Source organism: Homalodisca vitripennis, chromosome 4 (genome assembly GCF_021130785.1).
Source record: "Homalodisca vitripennis isolate AUS2020 chromosome 4, UT_GWSS_2.1, whole genome shotgun sequence".
In the NCBI taxonomy this organism is placed as follows: domain Eukaryota; kingdom Metazoa; phylum Arthropoda; class Insecta; order Hemiptera; family Cicadellidae; genus Homalodisca; species Homalodisca vitripennis.
Genome location: NC_060210.1, coordinates 43,937,111 through 43,959,864, shown reverse-complemented (window position 1 = coordinate 43,959,864; position 22,754 = coordinate 43,937,111). Strand labels below are relative to the sequence as shown.

At 33.3% G+C, this 22,754-nt stretch overlaps 1 protein-coding gene across 1 annotated transcript in view; it reads left to right on the top strand.

The window, feature by feature from the left end:
• Positions 1-3,350: 3,350 nt before the first annotated feature.
• LOC124359233 (piwi-like protein Siwi) overlaps positions 3,351-22,754 on the top strand; it is a 78,034-nt gene continuing 58,630 nt past the window's right edge. The window contains exons 1-2 of the mRNA XM_046811806.1: positions 3,351-3,488; positions 19,650-19,814. Of these exons, the coding sequence (XP_046667762.1) occupies positions 19,650-19,814 (165 nt within the window). The 5' untranslated portion in view covers positions 3,351-3,488. The remainder of the gene's footprint in view (positions 3,489-19,649; positions 19,815-22,754) is intronic.

Here is a 22,754-nt window from a genome sequence, read left to right as displayed (position 1 = left end):
AAAGTTAGAGATTATCTATGAACAACGAATAAAAATATGAAACAAACTCAAAATGAGTTGGATGTGTATTTGTGATTGGGCATTTCGACGCATAACTTTCGCTAAGCTCCCCGTGGCTTTATCATCGGAGTTAAACAATGACCATAAGCCCCATCAACACGTTTTTCTATAATCCGTGGCTGTTCTTCAGGAGAAGTTTGTTAGTACACATTCGTTTAATGTGGTGTCGAAGATGTTTTGATCCACGACTTTCATCTGGATAACGTATCTTCCTATATTGTATTTGTCTTATATACTTTAATAATGTGGATATATTCAGAAAATGACTTCTGTTCCGTTGTATTGATAATTATACAGGTACTAATAACATATTACAGATAAACAAGTAATTATGGTAAAACAGTTAGTTACTAAGTCTTCTACATTTCTCAGCTTAGTTCAAAATAAAAATAACAATATTAATAAATGGTAAACAGTCATTAATTCATCTCGTAAACGTGATTTTAGTTCCAATTTATTGTGGTCAATATCTGGAAAACTACTCAAGTTCATGTCTTTTCAACTAATGACAGTTTTTATACTTTAAATTAATCGGATGCCATGGACAATAATGAAAAACCTTACCTCTCCGTGAACACAAATCCCCACCAATATTTCTCACGGATATCGATAATGCTGCTACAGTAATTGCCACGGTTGAGTCTACTATGAATGTCATACCAGTAACAAAATAAAACTGAACCCACTTATTGCAGATATTTATCGCAAATTAGTTTATGAATTTACGGAACAGAACGTTAACCTTCACACGTATCTTCTAAAGCACGATAAAGTATATCATGTCGTCTCGAAACACTTGTATTTTCTACCAGTAAAAAATCCATTGAACATGGTTTTATAGTCCTTAGCGATATATCGCTAAGGAATTCACTACAATGACCTAACTATCTATGTTTTTCTTTGACCTTGATCCTAAACCGTACAAAAAAAGACATTTTCAAATTAGAGTAAGTACTAAATGCTAAAGTTTCCTTTGAAGCCCCACATGAAATGAATGAAATCGTTTAATGCAAGAAATGTCAAAGTTATGGTCACACTGTCTTATTGTTGGTGTCAATCACGCTGTGTAAAATAAGACCAACAAATTGATATGTAATCATGCACGAAGTGAAGTAACGTCTGTATATGTGTAATGGGAGTCACCCAGCGAATTACCAAGGCTGTAGTATTTACCGTGAGCTAAAGCACAACGCTTTTATAACCTTGAGAAATAGAATAATGGAATAATCCTCTTCTGGGAAGTGCAACACAAAAGATTCTTATTTTGGATCTACTAATCACACAAAACTGTATATGCTTTCTTTGAACGGCTCGAAAAATGTATTCTTCAGCAAGTCCAACAAATAAGAAGTTTTCTGAATCTATTAAGCACTATTACACAATCTTTGAAGTAAAATTAGCTTAATAAAATTTTTAAATAGGAGTTTTTAAAAATACTAATTATTTGATTAATTATGATAAAGAACTTCAACTTTTTATTTAAAAAATTTAATTTAGTTTTTTACAGTGCTTATTATAGAGAATTATTTTACAGAGCTTATATTAGTCATTAAACCCACCAATTAATCACATAGATAACACTGCTTATAGTATAGGTGTCATAGGCTATATAGCTGTGGGGTGGTCAGCAGCTCTATCTTTTTGCCAGGATTCTCTTTCTGGTGTCAGAATGGCAATAATGTGAACAACTTATATAATTTAGTATGGATGATACTTTATAAGCTTTGTAATTGTCTAACAAAACACAAATTCATAACTTTAGTTTAAATACAAATCTGGTTCGTTAATGAATTAGAGATGAGACAATGTAATCAGTTACCGTAGCAGATGCAACTTACCGCTCAGCGGACCAAGTACCAGGGTCTTGGTACCACTTGTACCAAGTACCAAGTACCACTTGTCTTCAAAGTACGAATTAGAAACATATAGCAAATGTAAAAGTCAACATGCTAGAGAGCGAGAGAGCCAGAGAGATCGCGATATTTTTTGGGCTCAACTGAGCTTTTATACCCCGAATGTGCCCGCCCTAAGCCTCAAGCTCCCACCGATGATTTCAGTGATCAAGTGATCTAGACCATAGAGTATATTCAGACATCCAAGGCACTAACTAAAAGACTGTAAGAAAGAATGGTTAGAAAGGTTCACCTCCCAAACTACACAATGTGAAGCTACAAGCTACTCTTTATTGAAAGTATCCAAAGGTATGAAACGACCTGTGACTTTTCGACCTTCTTTACTAAAACAAAGGTTCCTGTGCTGAAAACAATGATCAAAAGGTTAAGGTTTTGCTATAATAAAAAAAATGTATTCACGTCAAATCACGGAGACTTTAAATTTACCAGGAAAGTTCATGACTATTTTTATACAAATGCTCAGTTGGCACTAACCTTACGTTCATCCACAGCAATGTATTCATGTTGTACTACATGACTTACACCCAAACCAGCTATGAGATGATTTGATAACTGTAACAGATTTGAAACAACTGATAATAGAGAAATTTGTTTTTCTGACTATTGTTCAATAGTATTCTACGACACATATATTTTCTTACCCAGTGGAAGGTGGCACAGACTATAGTTCTTGTTAAAGCCCCTCCAATAACCAAGTTACCTGGTATATGTAGGCCAATTAAGTGATTTCTTATAGTTACCTGCAGCCTTTGATAAAGTGTTATTTTTTACTATTATTGAATTTGTTGATAGCAAAACGTGATTTTCTTCCCCATGACCAATTTGGATTTAGGAGAAACACTCGTCAACAGAAGCAGTGCACAGAGTTGTTAATGTTATTAGGCAGTACTTATAAACGCGTCAAAAGCTTAGCAGTTTTCTCGAAGTGCACCAGACATTTGATAAAGTCTGGGTTTTTCTTCAAATAAAAACTTTCTACAACCATACTTCAAAATCTTCAAGTTATATCTGCATAAAGAAGCACATATAATTAATACAACGTTCTTAATTTTATTTAGTAACCCATAAAATCAAAATGTTATTAGTTAAGTGGCATTATATTATTTTAATGATCATCCCCTTTCTGTATATATTAATAATTGATATTAACTACTACGGCTAGTATGAAGAGTAAAAACTCATAATAAAAATAAAAACCAATGTTCCATGTATATTAAATTCCAGCGCATTTAATTTAAAACTTAATTTATTACAGTATGCATTATAATATTTATTATATTATATACTACTACTTCGAAGGACAACTATCAAAATTATCAATTATATTTTAAGTTTATGTTCTGTTTGGTTGCCACACTGTTTAGTATCCGCCCTTACCTGCATTTCCTGCGTCTTCCTCCTCCGTTTTTACTTCACCAACGATCGCCATTATTGGCTTGGCTTTCACTGTTTCATGAGGTGTGGTGAGACGTTTTGTTTGAGAAGCAACGAGACCGATAATAGGTGTTATCGATAGTAAGTACTTTTGCAACAAATTTAAACATGGCCTTACAACTTATACTATGATTTTGGATTAAATTAATACCAAAATTAACTTATCTCAGTTGCAACTAGCATTTTGTAGTTTCAGATTTTATAGTCCTCTGAGGTATAACGTGTGCCGAGTATCAGCCAACCTTTTAAATAAATTATCCATCTAGTTGCATATGTGGTTATAACCTAAGTATATCTATTTTTTCCAAAGAAACATCCTTTTTAATTATGATTCTAAACTTGTTTTGGTTTTGTATAGGAACTTTGCTTTACATTATCTATGCTACATTGATAGGGCCTTTGTTCTGATAGTCTTTCATGTTCATTTGATAATATATTGCCTACTTGTTGATTTATGCAGGTATGATATTACTGAGATAACATTTGTATTTAATTTGCGCTTATTATATTACAGTAACCTTAAGCCTGTGCTGATTCTATGTGTGGATGATAGCTGCTCTTTTGTATTTCAATGATTGCTCTGTGTTGAATCAATTTGGGGTATTTATTTACAATACCGTGACCATGAAAAATGGACTTTTTTTCATGGGTTGGGCATTTATAGCCCAGTATTATTATCACAGGTGCATATAAACTGGGGGGAAAGTATATCATTGTATTATATTGATGCCTTTCGGGCATTATTGCATTAACCCTTTGGATGCCAGCCCATTTTCCAAAAGTACTACCCAGAACAACAGAAACGACCAAGGGCATTGTACAGCAGTTTTGCAAGCTTTCACTAAATGTATCATAACTTTTTTATTTTTTTAACAGATATTGGCGATTTTTATACCATTATTTTGCTTATGAAATGCCCTCACTTGTTCTGTTGGTAAATTTTAGTTGCATAAATGTAATTTAAACTTATAAAAAAAGTTTAAAAATTAAGAAAAAAAAAATTAAAATTTCCAAAAACATTTTTTTTAGCACAAATAAGTGGTTTAAAAAGAAAATTGTATGCTGATTTCCTGTATATCCTAGTAAACTTATATCTAACCCTTAACCTAATTACAAAATTTCAAAAGTCTAACCTTATATAGAAGTCCAGTTATGATTTTTTTTTTTCAACTAAATGTGACACGGGCACAGTTGTTTTTGTAATTTTGCATGGACGTTGTATGTAATGTTACACTATATTCACAAATCAATATTGAACACTATACAAATCGGCTGTACTTTGGGATTATACCAACCACACCACTATGAAAAACACAAAAGATATAAATTTATAGATATATTATAAACAAACATTGTAGAACGAAAAAACAACTTTTTAATTACAAAATTACAAACTTACAAAGATTATCAATTGTTAATGAGGTCAGATTCGACTTAAACTTTTTTTCAATGAACTTAGAACATTATAAAAACGATGTATTTGAGTAACAGAACTAACATTCCATCAATCAACAAGCATTTCCAGGTATTGTGATCGGTATTGTTGGTCGCTGTTATCTTATCTTTCTCGAGAATCTCGATTACGGCAGGGCCGCGCGCATCACACATGATTATTTAAGTTTTTTGCACGGTACATAATTGCCTTTCCATTACAATTCATTTTATATTTCTGATCAGCCACTCTAGAAATTATATTTACTGATAGATACTATCTCGAGGGATGTTTTTCTTTCGTTGACATCAGCGCGAGCTTCGGAAGCACCTTCGGCTCGGAGGCACTTGCATTTTGGGTGGCGGAGTTTGATCAACAATAATGACAAGTTTTGTGTGTATTTTTTCTTATCAATAAAGAGTTTAGTTTTTGTTTGGTAATGTTTGTTTTTGTTGAATTTTTGTGTTTGGAGAAATGTAGGGGTAAAATACGAAAGTACAACAAAGCGAACGAGGCAGCGAGACTCTGCAATCACGTTATCTACTACAACCGCTCGACTTTGACCTCTGTCTGAGGATGGGGAGGGGTTTGCGATAAGACAATTCCTGTTTTAATACTGACGAAATATTGTTCTCCGAAAACGCTAATCTAGTAATCAGGTAGAAGCTAAATGTCAACTGTCTAGGATGGGAGGGGTTTGCGATAAGACAATTTCCTGTTTTATTATCGACAAATATTGGTCTACGCTAAATCTATTAATCAGTTGAAGCTAAATGTCAAATAAACGATTCATGTCTAGGTGTGGTCTGTATAATCCCAAAGTACCAATGAATCTAATAAAAGGGGCATAGTAAAAATGCCCTAACAACAAAAGTAATGAGAGAATTACAAACGTAAACAACGCATAGCAACACGAACGTAACCTCAATCTCGACCAAACAATTTCAACAGCTGCGAAGCTCAAATACGACCAAACAAACAGTCCATAAACGAATTAACTACTTTGTGGTTGCAAAGCAACTAATCGACTATCTATTAGTCAAAATTTTCGCGGCTATGATGAAAATCTATAAGAAAATTACAAGTGAAAAACGTGACGTACCTATATTACGGCCGTTGCGATTTTCAGTTGATAGCCGACGGCCGTTAATACCGGTACGTTGGCATCCAAAGGGGCATTAAGGATGGAAAATAACGGACAAAATTTTGTCGAACAACACTTGGAAGGGTTAAGGATCAGGGGCATCACGTGACTGGGATTCGACTTTTGCAAGCTCGAGTTAATTTTTTTTCTAAAAGAGCAAGCAGTGCGCAGCACTGCGCAGCGGGCAGGCATCGTTGACAGGATTAACGTCATCATTTCAGTAAAATTGCCAGAGGTACTGTCAAAAACAGAGTTTTCAGAGGATTTCAAAAAATCGTAACTCCTTTGATTTTCATTGCCGACGAATTTTTTCTTCACTATTGTTTTCAGGAAAAATTGTAGTTTTTCAGGAAAAAAAAAATGAACATACCTTTCCATGGTCACGTTATTGTAAATTAGATACCCAATTTGGTTTCAACCCTGTTAGTGGTAATGCTTGTGTCGAAATAATTTTGTGCCTTGATAGGACTGGTCGGGCTGCATTTCTTATATTGCAGTTACCTGGATAATACTGTGCTGATTCTATGTGTGGATGATAGTCTGCTCAGTGGTGGTAAACAGAAGATAACAATTTTTTATTTTATCTTGTGTTTTATTCATTTCAATACTTCCTGTATTTGGACATTAACGTAATAGGTCTCTATAATATAAATATTTAGCCTATTCATAGGGTAGGTTATGATATGGGACACGGTTTGTTTTGTATCAAAGAATGTAACTTAGTCTTCGATACCTAATATTTGCATCTGAAATCCTAGACTATCATAAAACTAGGACTAAGTATCGATATAAAAGTATCTATAGTCCTCAATAACAATCATACATTTTAAATTAAAATATGAATTTAATATTTACAGTGATCAAATAAATTATTATAACAAAAGTTGGGAAAACTGAAGGACAACCATATTTGCATGCACCGCTCACGGTTGCAGTTGTTTCTTTCTTACAAATTTTACATAGCCTAATTGGGTTTTCGGTAAGAGTTCAACTGTTGAAGCCACAAAAACAATTTATTTTATTTATGTCTTATCATCTTTCAAAGCAGTGTCTTGTAGTTTTCTAAAATTGACAGGCATTTTTTAATAATTAAAATTACTTGTGTAAATTGAAATATTACCCTATGTGTATTATTTTAAAAAAAGTGTTAACAGCTGTTGATATTAGACTAGGCCCCTATTTAAGTTAATAAATTCAAAATAATTGATCAGTAATCGATTGATTATATCGAGGGTTATGATTAAGTAATATCGTTTGCCAATTTTGATATAAAAACCGGATCCGCTTATACCCTAAACCCACTATTCATATCGATATATATATATAAATGAATGTTTGTATGTTTGTCCTTTATGGAATCGTGAACTATTGGACCGATCATGAAAAAAATTTGTACGTATGTATTTTTCACGGAGAAGGTTTATAAGCTATGCCCATCCCTTTCCCCGATTCAGGATTCACGCCCCACTGGTTACAGAAATACCCATAAGAAATGCATTGCAGCAAACATATGTTAACGTCTTTTCAAATATTTTTAATCAGCTGTTCTTTGTAAACATATATTACACTTATAGTTTTTTAAAGCATAGAGTAAGCTTAAGAGAATTACGAAACAAATTTTGTTTAAACTGTTTTTTGCAATCACTGTTTAAACATTAGACTTTACTATCCAGATAATACAATTCAAATTTGACGTTAAAAATTCACCTTTAACTGCAATATTTATTTAATATAAACCATGCTCATGCTTGATCAGAAGAGTAATGCAGATATCATAATTACTATCTTACGTTTGGCTACAAATATAAAGAATGTTATAAAATCAACCTTAGTTGTTTTTTTTGACAGAAGTATGGTTTCTCAAAACTCCGTGTGTACATATTCTCACGATCGAGACAACAAAGCAAGCTCAATCGTGGCATCGGAGATATAACACTAATTTAATCTAAAAATTTATTATAGTAAAAATAAAAATTTACTAAGTAATATAAGGACTTCGGGTTCTTAAGATTTGCGTGCGAAGCCGTGGGTAACAGCTAGATAGAGGCAGGAATATGGTACATACCTTCATAATACGCCCAAGAGGCTCACGATTTGGAACGACTATCAAATTATCTCAGCAATGTTTAGAATGTGATAGAAAAAGAATAAGTGAAATATAGTGTACTGTTTTCAACGGGAAATTGCGTGCGAAGCCGCGGGCAACTTTTGCAAAAAGATTATTGAAATGCGCAGCAAAGCGCGCCAGGCCCGCTAGTACTTTTATAAAAGAAAATATAATCCTGGAAGTGTATTTTTTATAGGCAAAACTTTTTTATTGAAATTATATATTTCCTTCAATATTTGCAAATTCTTTTGTAGTAAGATGGGATACTTTGAGCATGATTTTTTACCATAAATGTAAAACCAAAATTAGTTCAGATAAAAAATATATGTTTTTATTTGTTGGGAAATTATAAGATTAAAGGGCCGATCTACTTTGTTATTTGTTATTTCTCATTTCCACCCCCGTCAAACCTTGTGTTATTTGTTTCGTAGTACGATTCTAATAAGTTAATAACGCGAAATTCGTATTTTGCTGCTTCGGCCATTAACCTTTGAGTGCCGCCAAGGGCCGATAAACAAAATCGGCCTAGCAACGTTTCGGATAGTGCCAAGGGCCGATACATCGGCCCCGATGGTATTGACGAAAAATTGCCAAGGGCTGACTAAGTCGGCGTTTCCCAATAATTGTCATCCTGTTGTTAAATATTGGACGTTATGATATCGTAAAACGTATAAAATTAAAAGCCCAAGAAATGTACGACATAATTCACTCAGTGATAGTTTGTATATATATATGAAACAATATTAATACAATATTTATGAAAACAATTTAAAATAAATATAAATAAAACAAAATTATAGCCTATATCTTTTAAAACCCAACAAAAAAAGAAATAATTGAGCCAATGGATCATAGTAAATAACCAACTAGTAACAAAGAATTAGAGTACCAAATTCTTAGGTCTGACTATTGATGAAAATCTAATTGGATCAACACGTACAATTGTTTTGATTACAAAATTAAACTCTGGAATTTATGCTTTGACGAAGATGTCTTTTATCTGTAGCACTGATACATTGAGGACAATCTATTTCTCTTATATACACTCTTATAATTGTATATGGCCTCTGTTTGTATGGTGCTACAAAAAAATCAAAACTTGATGAAATTCTCCGGATACAGAAAAAATCTCTGAGAATTATGTAAGGACTAAAAATAAATGATTCTGTGAAAGAATATTTTAAGGGGAATTCAAAAATTTTAAACTGTCTACAGTCCAATATATAATGGATACAATTATGTGCTCTAAAATTAAAAACTTAAATACTGGTATGACCAACGTAATTCATTTGTACAATACACGTAATAAAAATGATATTTTAATACCTCACCATAGGCTAAATTTTTACACAAAAAAACCAACATAATTGGATCCAAATTTCTTAAATCCATTCCACTTGCTATCAAACAAGAAACAGAACATAAAATATTTAAAAGAAAGCTTAAGGCATACTTGATAGACAAGGCTTTATATCATTAGATGAATATTTTGATTTGCAAAATCAGGTAGTTTTATTTTAGTTTTATTATAGGCTTATTTTATATTAGTTTTTAGCTAGTTTAAACTGGACACTATGTTACATCATTGTAACTAAAATGAATAAAGATTTTTTTTGACTTTGACTTTGTATGTAGCTGATATCTAGAAGGCTGTGGCGCGAACCGCCTGTTGTCGCGCTGCAGTCGTTTTGTTTACGTTCAGTTGTTTTCTGCTAGCTGTCTAGTGTGGCTGTGTTGTCATTTTGATTAGTGTCTTAAAAGTTTCCTACTTTTATTACTTCAGTTCAATTCATTGTATATAAGGTGTAGTTTGATAAAATGAGTAAAAAGAACAGATCGCACTTAAGCGAAAAATAGGTCAGATTCCGTTTATATGCCCCCAACGCTTAAACTTTTTTCAATTAACTTGTAACATTATAATACGATGTAGTTTGAGTAAATAGAACTAACATTATGCCCCTCCAACGCTAATTTAATTTTTCATTTTACGTATGATTATAATGAATTACAATTGGTTACTAACTAATCATGTGATGCCACGTGGCCTGCCGTAATCGGGATTCTTGAGAAACATAAGATACCAGTGACAACAATACCGATCGCAATACCTGGAAATGCTTGTTGATTGATGGAATGTTTAGTTCTGTTACTCAACTACAAAGTTTATAACGTTCTAAGTTCATTGAAAAAGTTTAAACCCTATAAGTGGGCGGTCATTTGTGGTTCTCAGTGGCAGGCCGTTTTTGGGTAAATTGCTGTGATCAATAAACTTATTTTTGGAAAATATTATCTAAGTGATAACCTAGCAACATTATATATTTTGTTTTTTCTTATGAACTGTAGAATAAGAATAAATATTTGGTGCCTTACCCATTATTTTTCAGATTAATATCATTGTAGATGTGTAAAAATTTTTTTAGAAAAAATAATTTTTGAGTTCTACTGCCCGTCACTTTGAGACTACTGGAGCTACAAAAATAATGTCTAATTCACAGAATATACACAAATTTTATTCTAAACAAATTACTTTTTGTTCTATTTACAAGAAAAAAAAAAGTTAGATGGGAAAAACTAAATCTATGTATAAACTGGTATTTTTTACTCCCGAGTCACTAGAAGGGGCTTGTCTTTTCCTCCCAGTAGTGTAGGGCCTATAAGTGTAGTGGCTTATTTTGTCATAGCACAGTATATTTCGTAAATATAAAACGGGAATTGGTCTTATCGCAAACCCTCTCTATCCTCAGACGGGTCAAAGTCGAGCGATTTAGTAGATAACATGATTACAGATTCTCGCCGCCCGTTCAGCTGGTGCGCCGCATTCTTGTACTTTCGTGCCAAAGTGTCTGTCGTGTGCGTCGCTTTTTTTGTACTTCCTGTGTTTTACTGTGTGTGTAATAGATTAGTGATGGGTTACACTATGAGAATTTTGGGATTTACCCAGGGCGAAGAGGGGGCCATTTAGTTTTTTACAAGATCATGACTAGTTGATTGCATCTAAAATATGCGTGGCGGTCGGCAGTTGCTGCTGAAGGCGGAAATCAATCTACTAGACTCACTCATCCTTTGATATTACTGCTTTCTGGGCGTCAGGAAACCCATTAACAATTGATAATCATTGTAAGTTTGTAATTGGAAGAGTTGCGAACGAATAACCTAAACATTTACCGGGTAACAAACAACACGATAAACAATAATATACAGGACAATAACAGTACGCAAAGTCTCCAAACAAAACGGTGACGAGACGAGTAGACAGCTGTTCTCTCGACGAGACGAGTAGACAGCTGTTCTCTCGTCTGCCGCCAAGTCAAACGAAAACCGTTGGATTCATTTTTAGCCAGCAAACATTAGTAACATAAAAACACACGTATACTATATGATATGTATAGGAAATTTTATGGAATATACGATAGTTCAAACTAGGCCTAAAAAATAATTGACGGTTGCGGAGCAACAGCCTTAAATTTGAAAGCGATGGCTGTGATGATGGCGCTAGCCACTTCGCGGTGGCGTGAATCCATAGGTCTCGGACGGCGCTTGCCACTTAGAGGGTTTAAGCGTTAGGGCAAATAACGGAATCTGACCGCGAAAATACATTAACTCATTCTTAGCCTGTATGATAAAAATACTCACTCAGTTATTTCATCTGAAGTATTTAGTATTAGGCCTAATGAAATAAGCCCAAAGTAATTAAATTAAGTCTGTTCATAATAAATAAATAACAGTTGTTTAATCTACCTTGTTTTAATTTAATAAAACTAGTAAAATATATTTTACATGAACAAGAGTAAGCGTGCGTTGTTTGGTGCAGGTTTTACAGCATTTTGCAGCAATATATTGAAAAAGAATTCAAAACTCAGTTATATATAAATGTATTTTTTATGAAACTTTGTACATTTATTCCAACTAACTTAACATGGAGAACATACAATTGGCACATAACACTAATAAAACAAAAAAATATTAATACTTTTTTGTATCTTAAACAAAACAAGTGTTTTTTTTTGTTTTTGTTTTACGCATAAATATTTTTTTTTAAATATGTATATATATATATATACACGCAATTTGTAGCCTGTATCTTGCCCCTAAATAATAAAGCCAGAGTGTTCCATTATGTTAATTTTTAAGGAAGATGTTAATTTTTTTAGTAAAATAATACTGCAGTAATATAAAAATAGTGCTTGGCACTGAGGGGAATGGCCTGTCACAAATGATTGGCACTACTGGCTGCAAATGACCTCCACCACTTCGAGTGGCACTCAAATGGTTTAAATGTGACAATTACCATTTGTTGTTTGTACCAAACTATCACTTTTTATTATATCCTGGCAGAATCTTTAGTCCTCCTTAAATTTCTGTAGCTCTGTGTTGGCAATGTTTTGAATCTGATTTATTTATTTTCCAAACATCACTGAAAGGAAAGTTTTTTATAGTGGCCTCTAGATAATCCAAATGTACCGATGACGAATATTTGTATTTAACACATTAGCTGCCAAACCCCGACAATTACGATTAGCGCTAAAGCGCCAAATTTTTAAAAGATAAATTGTTGTAACCTTTTGTTATTTTTCTCATCTTTGGTTTTACTAATAAACATAATGATATGATTTATGTATTTATTACGTTTGTAAAGCGTCGTGCCCCGACAAGAGTTTTTTTAAGTGCCGACGCCTATGATCAGCTTACTTCTAACTCACCTTTTCCACATAGCAGAGTGCTAATTGACGCGTTTTTGTTACTGGAATCCTACATTGTTATTTTATAAGTAATGTTTTTATAGTTGTCCATGTATAGTAGTGATCAGTAAAATTGAGTGGCAATAATCTTCTTACGGAAGACAATCGAACGACGATTGAGAATCCGTCTTCCCAGGGTGATTTGTTGCTATAAGTGATGATGACAGTGTGGAGTCAATGGTGGTTAGTGATATACCGGATGACACTGATAGCGACCTAGACTTTATTTCTGGTACTGATTCAGAATATAACTGATGAAAATCAAGAATCAGACTTAGAACTTAATTCTACTGATGCTAATGGAACAGTTACAGAATTCTACTGATGCTAATGGAATAGTTACAGATATCATAGGTACTTCTTGTATTTCTTCAAATGCACAAGGAACAATGATTTGGGCTGGAAAATGTATGAGGGTAAGCAAATAATGTTTCAGTTCACTCAGACAAAAGTTTTATTTTTGTTTACTGAACAACAAAAACCCAATAGATTTTTTTTCGTCATTACTTTGACAGATGAAGTAGTTAAAGCTTATGGTTGTAGAAACTAATCTTTAATGCAAATTAAGTGATTTCAAAGCTTGCGACTAAGTTGTAAGAGTAGGTAAAAGACTGGAAAAATACCAATCATGGGGAAATGAAAAAATGTATTGGCCTTCTTTTATATATGGGTTTAGTAGGACTTCCAAGAATCAGTGATTTTTAGTCAAAAAAACCCTTTGTATAAATTCTTCGAAAAATAATGAGTAGAAAACTGATTCAGTTACTTTTTATACGTTTCTGGTATTTTAACGGTAATAAAAACCTCAAAAGAGATGGGCGGATTGGTAAAATAAAACCTCTGCTTCTAGTACTAAACAATTTATTCTTCACTTTAAAAAGTAGCAGAGCAAGATTTAATTATTGATAAAACTAATGGTGCCATTTCGTGGTAGATAGTTTCCGGCAGTATATTCCCGGAAAGGCCCATAAGTATATGATTAAAAGTATTCAAGCTGTATGATAAAACGGGTTTCTAAAAAGTATACATGGGAAAGGTGCTGTAGAAGTGGACGAAAGACAGTTCTGTTGCGACTAAAGTGGTACTGGAAATCATGGACAAACCTTTTTAAATAAAGGCCACAAGTTATAATTATACGGACAACTAATACACATCAGTAGAATTGGCTGATGCTCTTGTTGTCAAATTAAAACACATTTTGCTGGTACCGTGAAAAAAAGTCGTAAAGGCCTACAAAAAAAACCTTTTAAACAAAAACTTAGTAAAGGTGAAATGGTTTGCTCCAAAAATAAAGATTGTGCAGTTGTTACCAAGTAGAAAGACAAAAGAGAGATACACGTGCTTTCCACATTCCACAAAAGTTGGAGGGCCAAAATGTAATGAAGCCATTAGTTATCATTGACTACAATAAGGCGAAGGTTGGGATAGACGTATCCGATCAAATGTCATCATAAAAACACTGCAGTACGGAAGACAATGCGATGGTTCCACAAACTAGCTGAAGAACTTCTTCTTGGAACTGCAGTGGTCAATAGTTGGTTTAGGTTCCACAAACTAGCTGAAGAACTTCTAGAACTGCAGTGGTAAATAGTTGGTTGGGCCTACAATAATTTTCTTAACCACACTACATCTCATAATAAAAAAAAAACAAAACAAAACCTAGTGTCCCGTATCGCTAAGTTCAGAGAAGAATGGCCTGTTCGTTGATGTACGGGGCCACGCATTCCAAATGTGACCACTACAGGGCACCACTACCTGACGTCATCTGCTTTTGTTGGTGGAGGAGTACAAAAAACGCCCGACAAAGAAAGGTGTGCGAGTTAAAAATGTAATTAGAGGAAAAAGGACGCAAGCAGCAAGAAATTTGACACACACAGATAACTACGTTTTGCAGTGAATGTCCCGAAAAACCATTTTTGTGTGAAACATGCTTCAAAATTATACACAAATAGTGCATCTTCATTCCTCTTTTGTATAGGGTAATTTTGTATTTACTTATTTTTTCTTTATTTATAAGAATTAAATTATTTGAATAGTAAGGAATAGCACAAAATATGAAAAATAAATAAGATACAACTTTTTATTACATTTACTTTTTGTGAAACGTGAAATAATTCTCTTTTTATTGTTAAATAACAAATCATATATTTTATTCTTCCTGGTAGCAATAATATGGCTAAAAACTTTATTATTTTATATTCTAACACCTATAAAAAATACCTGTCGGCTGACAAGAATGTCCAATGTAGCAATCTCATTCATATCACTAATAACGAAAATAAACTCAACAAACGACATTCTGATAATAGCAGACCTCTTCATAGTTCAATCAATTTCAGTTAGTCCTCAGGGTGCAGCACAGGCATGAAGGTAATCAAAATTGCGTGGTAACATCTTTGTTATGCTGTCATACCCACTACAATTATTGAAATTTTAGTTTCATATTTCTGATTTTAAAGTTAAATTCAGGCAGAGAGGATGAATTATACTACATATTTATTGTTCTATCTTCCAATTTTCAATTCAGCATCGATTGTAGTTTTCAACGGGCAGCTGGATTGAACGTAATACACATCAGCCATGTTGTAAAATTAAAACAAGTGCGGGTTTTGTGCTTTTAGTTGCTTATCCAGTAGTATTTGTGGAATAATAATGTTATATTGTTGATTAAATTTTCATAGTGTTGATTAAATTTCTTTCCTTGTTTCATAATAACAGTAGTTTCAAGCAATTTATTTAGATACTACTTGTCGGTGTAAACAAAGCTTAATAATTGTTGTCAGTCTGTGGATGGCCCAGCTAGCTGAATATACCACGCACGTCTGAGCAGCATTGGATGGACAAACAGCTGTAGGAAATCTCCATCAGTTGTTAGGCAACTATTGTTATAAACGACTTACCCGCACACGTGACATGTTGGTCAGGCAGTTTAAAATCAAACTAGTCTTAACATATAAGAGAAGCCTTGTTTTGTATTCCATTGCTCTAATTTAACTATCATGTGACTTGAATAGGAGCTTTTTGTGTGTTTAAGTATTACTTGTATTGTCGTAATGAGTGATTTTATTCTTCTACATTATCAGGTAAACAGAAAAATTTTTAAGAATCAAGCAACTGTACTGGGTGTCTACTTGTTCTACTGATCGAGAATTTAATTGCAATTCAGTATCTTATGTAATTACTTGTATTGTCGTAATGAGTGATTTTATTCTTACATTATCAGGGTAAACAGAAAATTTTTAAGAATTCAAGTAACTGTACTGGTGTCTAACTTGTTCTACTGATCGAGAATTAATTACACTTCAGTATCTTGTGTAGTTAATGCACTCTTCATATAATTGGCTAGTAACGGATACATTTGTGGGACTGGAACCAAGATAAAATAATAATAATAAAAATAATTAATAATCATCAATCGTCATAATAAAAAAAATGATTATTATTATTGATCATTATTAATAATCATCTTGAAATAGAATAATCCCGTGAATAGTATACATTTTAGAGCTTGATGTTGTTTGCTTTTCTCTGAGATTCTGATGTCATCTTACATAGTTACAAGATGAAAATCGTTTTATTGGCTTCAGGAGAGACCCCGCTGATAATAACGGTATATAATTTTTGTATATAAATACATAAATGTAATTTTTGATACTAAATACCTACAATCCAATTTAAAATTCATTAACATGGTGTATTAAACACATTTCAGTAAGCGAGGAAAGGTTTTTTTATTTTTTGGTTAGGAACATATTTCCTATGGTAAAGTTTTTAGACAAAAAGGTATAAACTTTATAATAACCCTAAATTATTGAAATCAAAACGCGCAGAGCGATGCGTGTGCCTTGCGTATACACACAATTTCTACTATAGTACTAAGTATTGTAACCACAGCGAAAATTAAATAATATTGTAAAGTTGCTTTTAATCTTTGTCAATGTCACAGTCACAGTCACTGTTGCTGTTTTTCACTGTCTGATGATCCTCTCTAAAATTTATAATAAATAGTTCCATTATGTCATCTCTAACAATTTCTTTAGTCCAATCGTCAGACTGCAAAATTCTCGCTGTGTCTCACACAATTTTCCCAATCGACAGCGGTGACTTTATCTAAGCGCTTCTTCTGAAGAGTTTTTCAAACATCTGCTAATTTAAAAGTACTATTTCTTGTAGCAACTTCTCGCTTGACTTGTGCCCAGATTAGTTCAATCATTGTTGTACTGGCAGTGGTAAGGAGGCAACCTCACCACTTCATGACCCCATGATCAACGCTAGTTTGTCAAGCTTGTATTTTTTGTGTTTTCCTAAAAGGCATCACTTTTACAAGTAAATTCCACTCAAGAAAATCAATATTTTCTATTTAACCATCTTGTATATCTTTTTTCTTCCAGTTAGATGAGGGAACTTTGTCAATAATTTGTGCAAGTGGTAGGGTGTCCTGTCCATAACAATGACTGTAGGTTCTTCCAATCTTCGTAGATCTTCACAAAACCACCTCTTAAATGATACACGATTCATTTCAGCATGATAGTCTGTACCGGTTATTTTAGATCTAAAAACCCATTTGCACTGTGGAATAAATCCTTTTGAATTTGCTGCATGGCACACTATTTATCTACCACCTTTCCTTGTTGACACTTTCAAACCACTACTATTGTCAGAATACTGCTAAATAAAATGTTTTGTGTGACATTTGTTTACCCATGTTTCATCTAGTTACACGTGATCAATGTTTTCATCCCCTACAGATTTAATTTTCCTTGAAAAGTGCAACCACATTGTCCTGTCTTTCCATAAAAAATTTACGGCCATCGTTCTCAGCCTTCTGAAAACATTTTGTACCACCGATAAACATTGCTTTTGTCCAAAGTAGGTTCACCATATGCCATAGTCAACATTCGGAATGCATCCGCGCACTTAATTTAGTTTTTCACACAACATTTGTTACAGGTTCTTTGTTCCATTTTTAGAATAGGTAAAAATCGAAGACAAACCAAAACACCAAAAAATGCCCCAGTTTGGGAAAAGTGATGGCCAGTTCCAGTGTTAAACTGTACTTGTGTAATTCAAATATAACTTATTGTCTATAAATGTATATCAATAAATTTATTTGACATATGTTCTGGTAGCTCATTTTATAAGCTATTTTTTCTATTATTTAAAACTTTAGTTTTAAATATAAATATTTTCAAAGAGTCTTAACAAATTTACTTGTATATACTTTAAAGCGTGGCAATATTGTTTGATCTTCCCCTAAAAGGTATACAAAGTTTTAGTAAAGTTCTGATAAGGTTCAGTTTATTTCTTGATGTTATATCTTTATATTTTAGCATAATTGTGGTCTTGTACTGCAAGTTCATACACTGCAGATCTCTTGATAGCAATGCTGGGCTATGTAGTCTGCTCTACCATAGCGTTCTGTTTGTAATTAATTTTTCTCAATTGGATACATGTATTTTCCTAACATCACGAAAAGGAAAGTTATTAAGTATAAACAATGTAGTGTTGATACATTGAAAGACATAGAGGTAAAATTAAGGAGCTAAAATAGTTTGGTAGCGATAAATCCTTCCTGAATTTCTCGCAATATTGCTAGCCACGAAATTGCTAGACCACCGCAACTTCGTGGCATTTTCTGCAAATTCAGCTGGTGTTGTTAACTACTGTCATCTTTACATTTAGTGTAAAGGATAAATACAGTATTTTTTTTGTATGGAAATGGACTAGAGAGTGTGGAAATTTTTGATTGGGAGAAAACTGGGAATTTGATTGGCCACTGTAAATATGTTAGTTGTTGTACAAATGGTGAAGTAGCCTTATGAGCACTCACGTTATCTGAGGTATTTAGGTACTATCTCGAGTAATGGTTTTCTTTATTTGCTAGAAGTGAGGGGTTGGCGCTGAAGGTACCACTGAAATCCACACTGATGGCAAAAGGCATATCTGATCAGTACTTTCCTGAACTTACAGTGGATGCACTTGCAATTCTCTAGGCTCTGTATCACCCCACTCTGGCATACAAAAAAATCCCTAGAGATAGTGCCTACAATTTTGCTCAGATCCTGTGAGCACTCTTTAAATTTTTAGGCTAATACGTACATATGTATTTACCTACTTAGATAGCTTATAGACAAATGGTAGATAATTGTTATAATATTTTGTAAATCTATGTTTGTAGAAGCCACGAAACTAATTCGTAGAAAAATATATGGTACTTTACTTTGTAAACAGTTTCAGATACTAAATCTATGTTTATAGAAGTGAAGAATGCTAATAAGTTTTCTGCTAGAATAGTGGGGTGACAGTCTGGGGGCTTTCTTGTGCTCAGATCACATTGAATAAACAGTCATTTGAAAAAGTCTGTTTCTTCATCTAACCCAACAACATAAAATACAGATGTGAAATACAAATTTGTGAAGATATAAAAGGATTCAATTTAAACTCTAATTCAATTGTTATCAAAAATGCCTTTTTTTCTTAATATTTCTTTATGGATTCCTCATGGATTACACGTTATGAACACTTACCACAACATAAACCTAATACATAGTACTTAAACGTAACGTAATAAGTACTACTAACCAAAGTGAAGACTTGTTTCAACTGCTTATTGATAAAATATGGTAACAACTGAAAAATGGTGCAGTGCAACTAACCTTAAGTACAAACTTCAGGCTTTCTACACAGAGTACATTTATATGTCAACTTTGTTACACATTCAACTAATAATGTATCTTTGGTTTGGACATTTTGAAATGGTAGATTTAAAATTTTCTTTCTGCTAAGCCAGAAGGGATATTTTTATTGATATGTGTTGCAGATGGCAGATGCTCCAGGAAGAGCGAGGGGGCGAGCCCGAGGTCGGGCTAAACCTCCAACCCAAGGTCCCCAAGGACCTCCCAGACCAGCACAAGGACCTGGTCCTTCTCGGCCAGGCCCACCTCCATCTACTGTAGGACCTCCTCCTGGCATGGCTCACAAACCAGTAAGATTATTTACAATTGAAATATTACTATCTAGACTATTTTGTTATGGGGAGTCTCACTTTCTTTGCTCCCATGTTAATCTTGACCCTCTAATTGCTGACGTGCCTTATAAAGCGTTGGTGTGTCCAATTACTTTTCAGACTTAACTTTCTACTGGTCTTTACCAATTGTATTGAAACTTCTTAAAGTCACTCTTAAGAATGCCCTCAACATTATTGTAGTGTAGTAGAGCCTTAAGTAGGCCAGGCTCCCCTCCCAACCGTGACAAAGCTGTGAATTTTGTTCACTGTGAAGAAACCTTAAATAAGCCGTGAATTTAATGTACAAATCGTGAGAATCTACAACTTTTAGTCCTTTTAGCCTTTAATAAGATTTTGAAAGATACGTTCCATAAGATCAAAGAGATGTACGGGTTTATTATGGTCTGAATTTTACGAATAGTAAAAAGAGATTATTCAAGTTGCTGTGAGTTTGTAATTATTCTTCGCCTTTTTTGAAGGATATGAAGAATGTTATCAATCTTGCATTGCCCCACACTACATGTCCATACCTCATAATGAATTGAAAAAAAAAAGACAAAGCTTTTCACATAATTTGTATTAAGAGAGAATGTAAGCCATCTGAGAAGATAAAACTACTGTATACAACCTAGAGGTAAGATAATTAATATGGGTATCCTTTAGTATGATAATTTAATGGCAAGATCAATGATGTCAACACAATCAAAAGCCCTGCTCAGGTCACATTAAGTGGCCTCAGCGATTGCCTTTTCTTCTAAGGTTGTGAGACATCTCTAGATACATCATAGATGCTAGATGTTCAATTACATTTAATTAGCCTATTATGATGTAAATATTTTATCATTTGTAATATTTCATATATCTGTGGACTAACATCTAAATCAATTTATTATTTAGAATTAATTTATTTATAAATCAAAATTATTTATTTTTGTTACTTAAATTCAGATCACCTTAGAAAAATATACCCATATTTATGAATAATTGTATATCTGACAATTTATTATCAATATTTATTTTACAATATTAAGTAGATTTTCTCACCCGTGCTAGTAGTTTTCCATGGCAAGAAAAGTGCATTTCATGATTTGGTTATCGTACTAAGGGGAGCATGTCAAAATTACACCTAAATCTCTGTAGAAATTTACATGGTTGCTGTTAAAAATTCTTGCTGAAATATAAACATCTTGTTTTATTCTAGCTTAAGGGCAGTCGGAAGCTCTATTTAAGCTCATGTTAAATTCTCAAAACTTTAATGAACATTTACCAAAACACTATAAATAATACCACTTAGAACTTTTTTCTTGATAAAGCACAACAATATACATATTTTAACACAGATTTTTGTAAAAAAAATATTTTTTGGATTTTTTGCAATTTAAAAAAAATACTCTAAAAATTACCAGTAATTTTTATAAATTGGAAGCAATAAAAAATTTTCTGATTGAGATTTATTAAAACCATGTGTTAAAATGTAAAGATTAAAGTCCTTTCCAAGATAAAAAAAAAAATTGATCTATCATTTATAGTTTTGGAGATAATGTTCCTTATTGAGAAAAAAAATTCATTTTTCGAAAAAGCCATTTAATTGGAACATCCATTAGCTTAGCAACTAAACTTACTTTATAAATGCATTCCTGCACCATATGAGGGATTATCTGCTTCCTCTGCTTCATAGACGTCTTCTAGCCTCTTTTTTGCCAGTGTAGTCTGTCTTCAACACTTTTTTTTATATTTCATCGACGGTTTTATTCGCTTTTTTGATGTGCAGCATGTCCATGTCTTGAAGCACATACACACAGGTTACCCCAGGTACAATCCCTAATTTAGCGAACACTTCGCATCTGACTAAATTGCCTTCGTTGAAGACAGCAATAGCATCACATACCCCTAATTCTAGAGTTGATAGCATGACAAAACTTCGCTTAGGAATACAAGCCCAAATCATGTTATTGAGCAATTCACTTTGGTTCTGTGTACCACCATGCAAACACCTCTTCAACAGTTCATTATTGCTAAGGTCCCTGAAAATAGGCTTAATTTCCTCCATAACCACAGCTGGAAGGTTAAAGTGCTCTTTGTGTTAGTATACTTCCTTATTATATTATGGACTGATTTCTGAAACTTGCACCACGTCTCATGATCTTTAGGGCAAAGCCAATGTGCTGGCTGAGAATCAGAAGAAATAAGGTGGTAGTATACTGCCCAAACAGCTTGTTTCATCTTAGTCAGACTATCAACATTTCTCCTGATGGCAAGTTCATAATAGGTGATCTTTTGGATCGCAGAATCTATCAACCTTCCCCAGCCACCAATTGTCTTATCATCTAAAAGTTTGTTTGCCACGTTTTCAGTGTAAGCAACCGGGCATCCATTCTCTTTTGTACATGGCCCACACATTAGTTTTTCAATATTAAATTGTGGGTCATATGGTTTGAGGCTTTCAATATTAGCATAGGCAGCCATGTCACTATCACCAAGATATTTGTCATATCTGACATTAGGGAGCTCTTCAGAACGCTATTTATTATATAGCGTTCTGAAGAGCTCAAGAAAAGGCTCCTACAGGCCCCAAGTCCTCCAGTGGCTACCCCCTACATTACCCCTTCTAGATGTTGATACCAAAAAAGTTTCTGGTCCAACATAACTCAGTTATTTAGCCTTAAATATTTTATCATAATTATTTTTACTAATGGCTCTTCCAAGCAAAGCTTCCTGCTATTGGTAAATGCAACCTCTACAATATTATTGGGGTTCATACAGAGCCATTTTTTCTTACACCAGTTGTCTATCAAGGTTATTTTAATTTTAAATTTCCTAATGATAATTATTGGCTAATAAAATAATTGTTGGCTGGTCTGTAAAAGATTAATCCTTTAAACTTATGCTCTAGCACTAAAAGTCAATATAATAAAATAA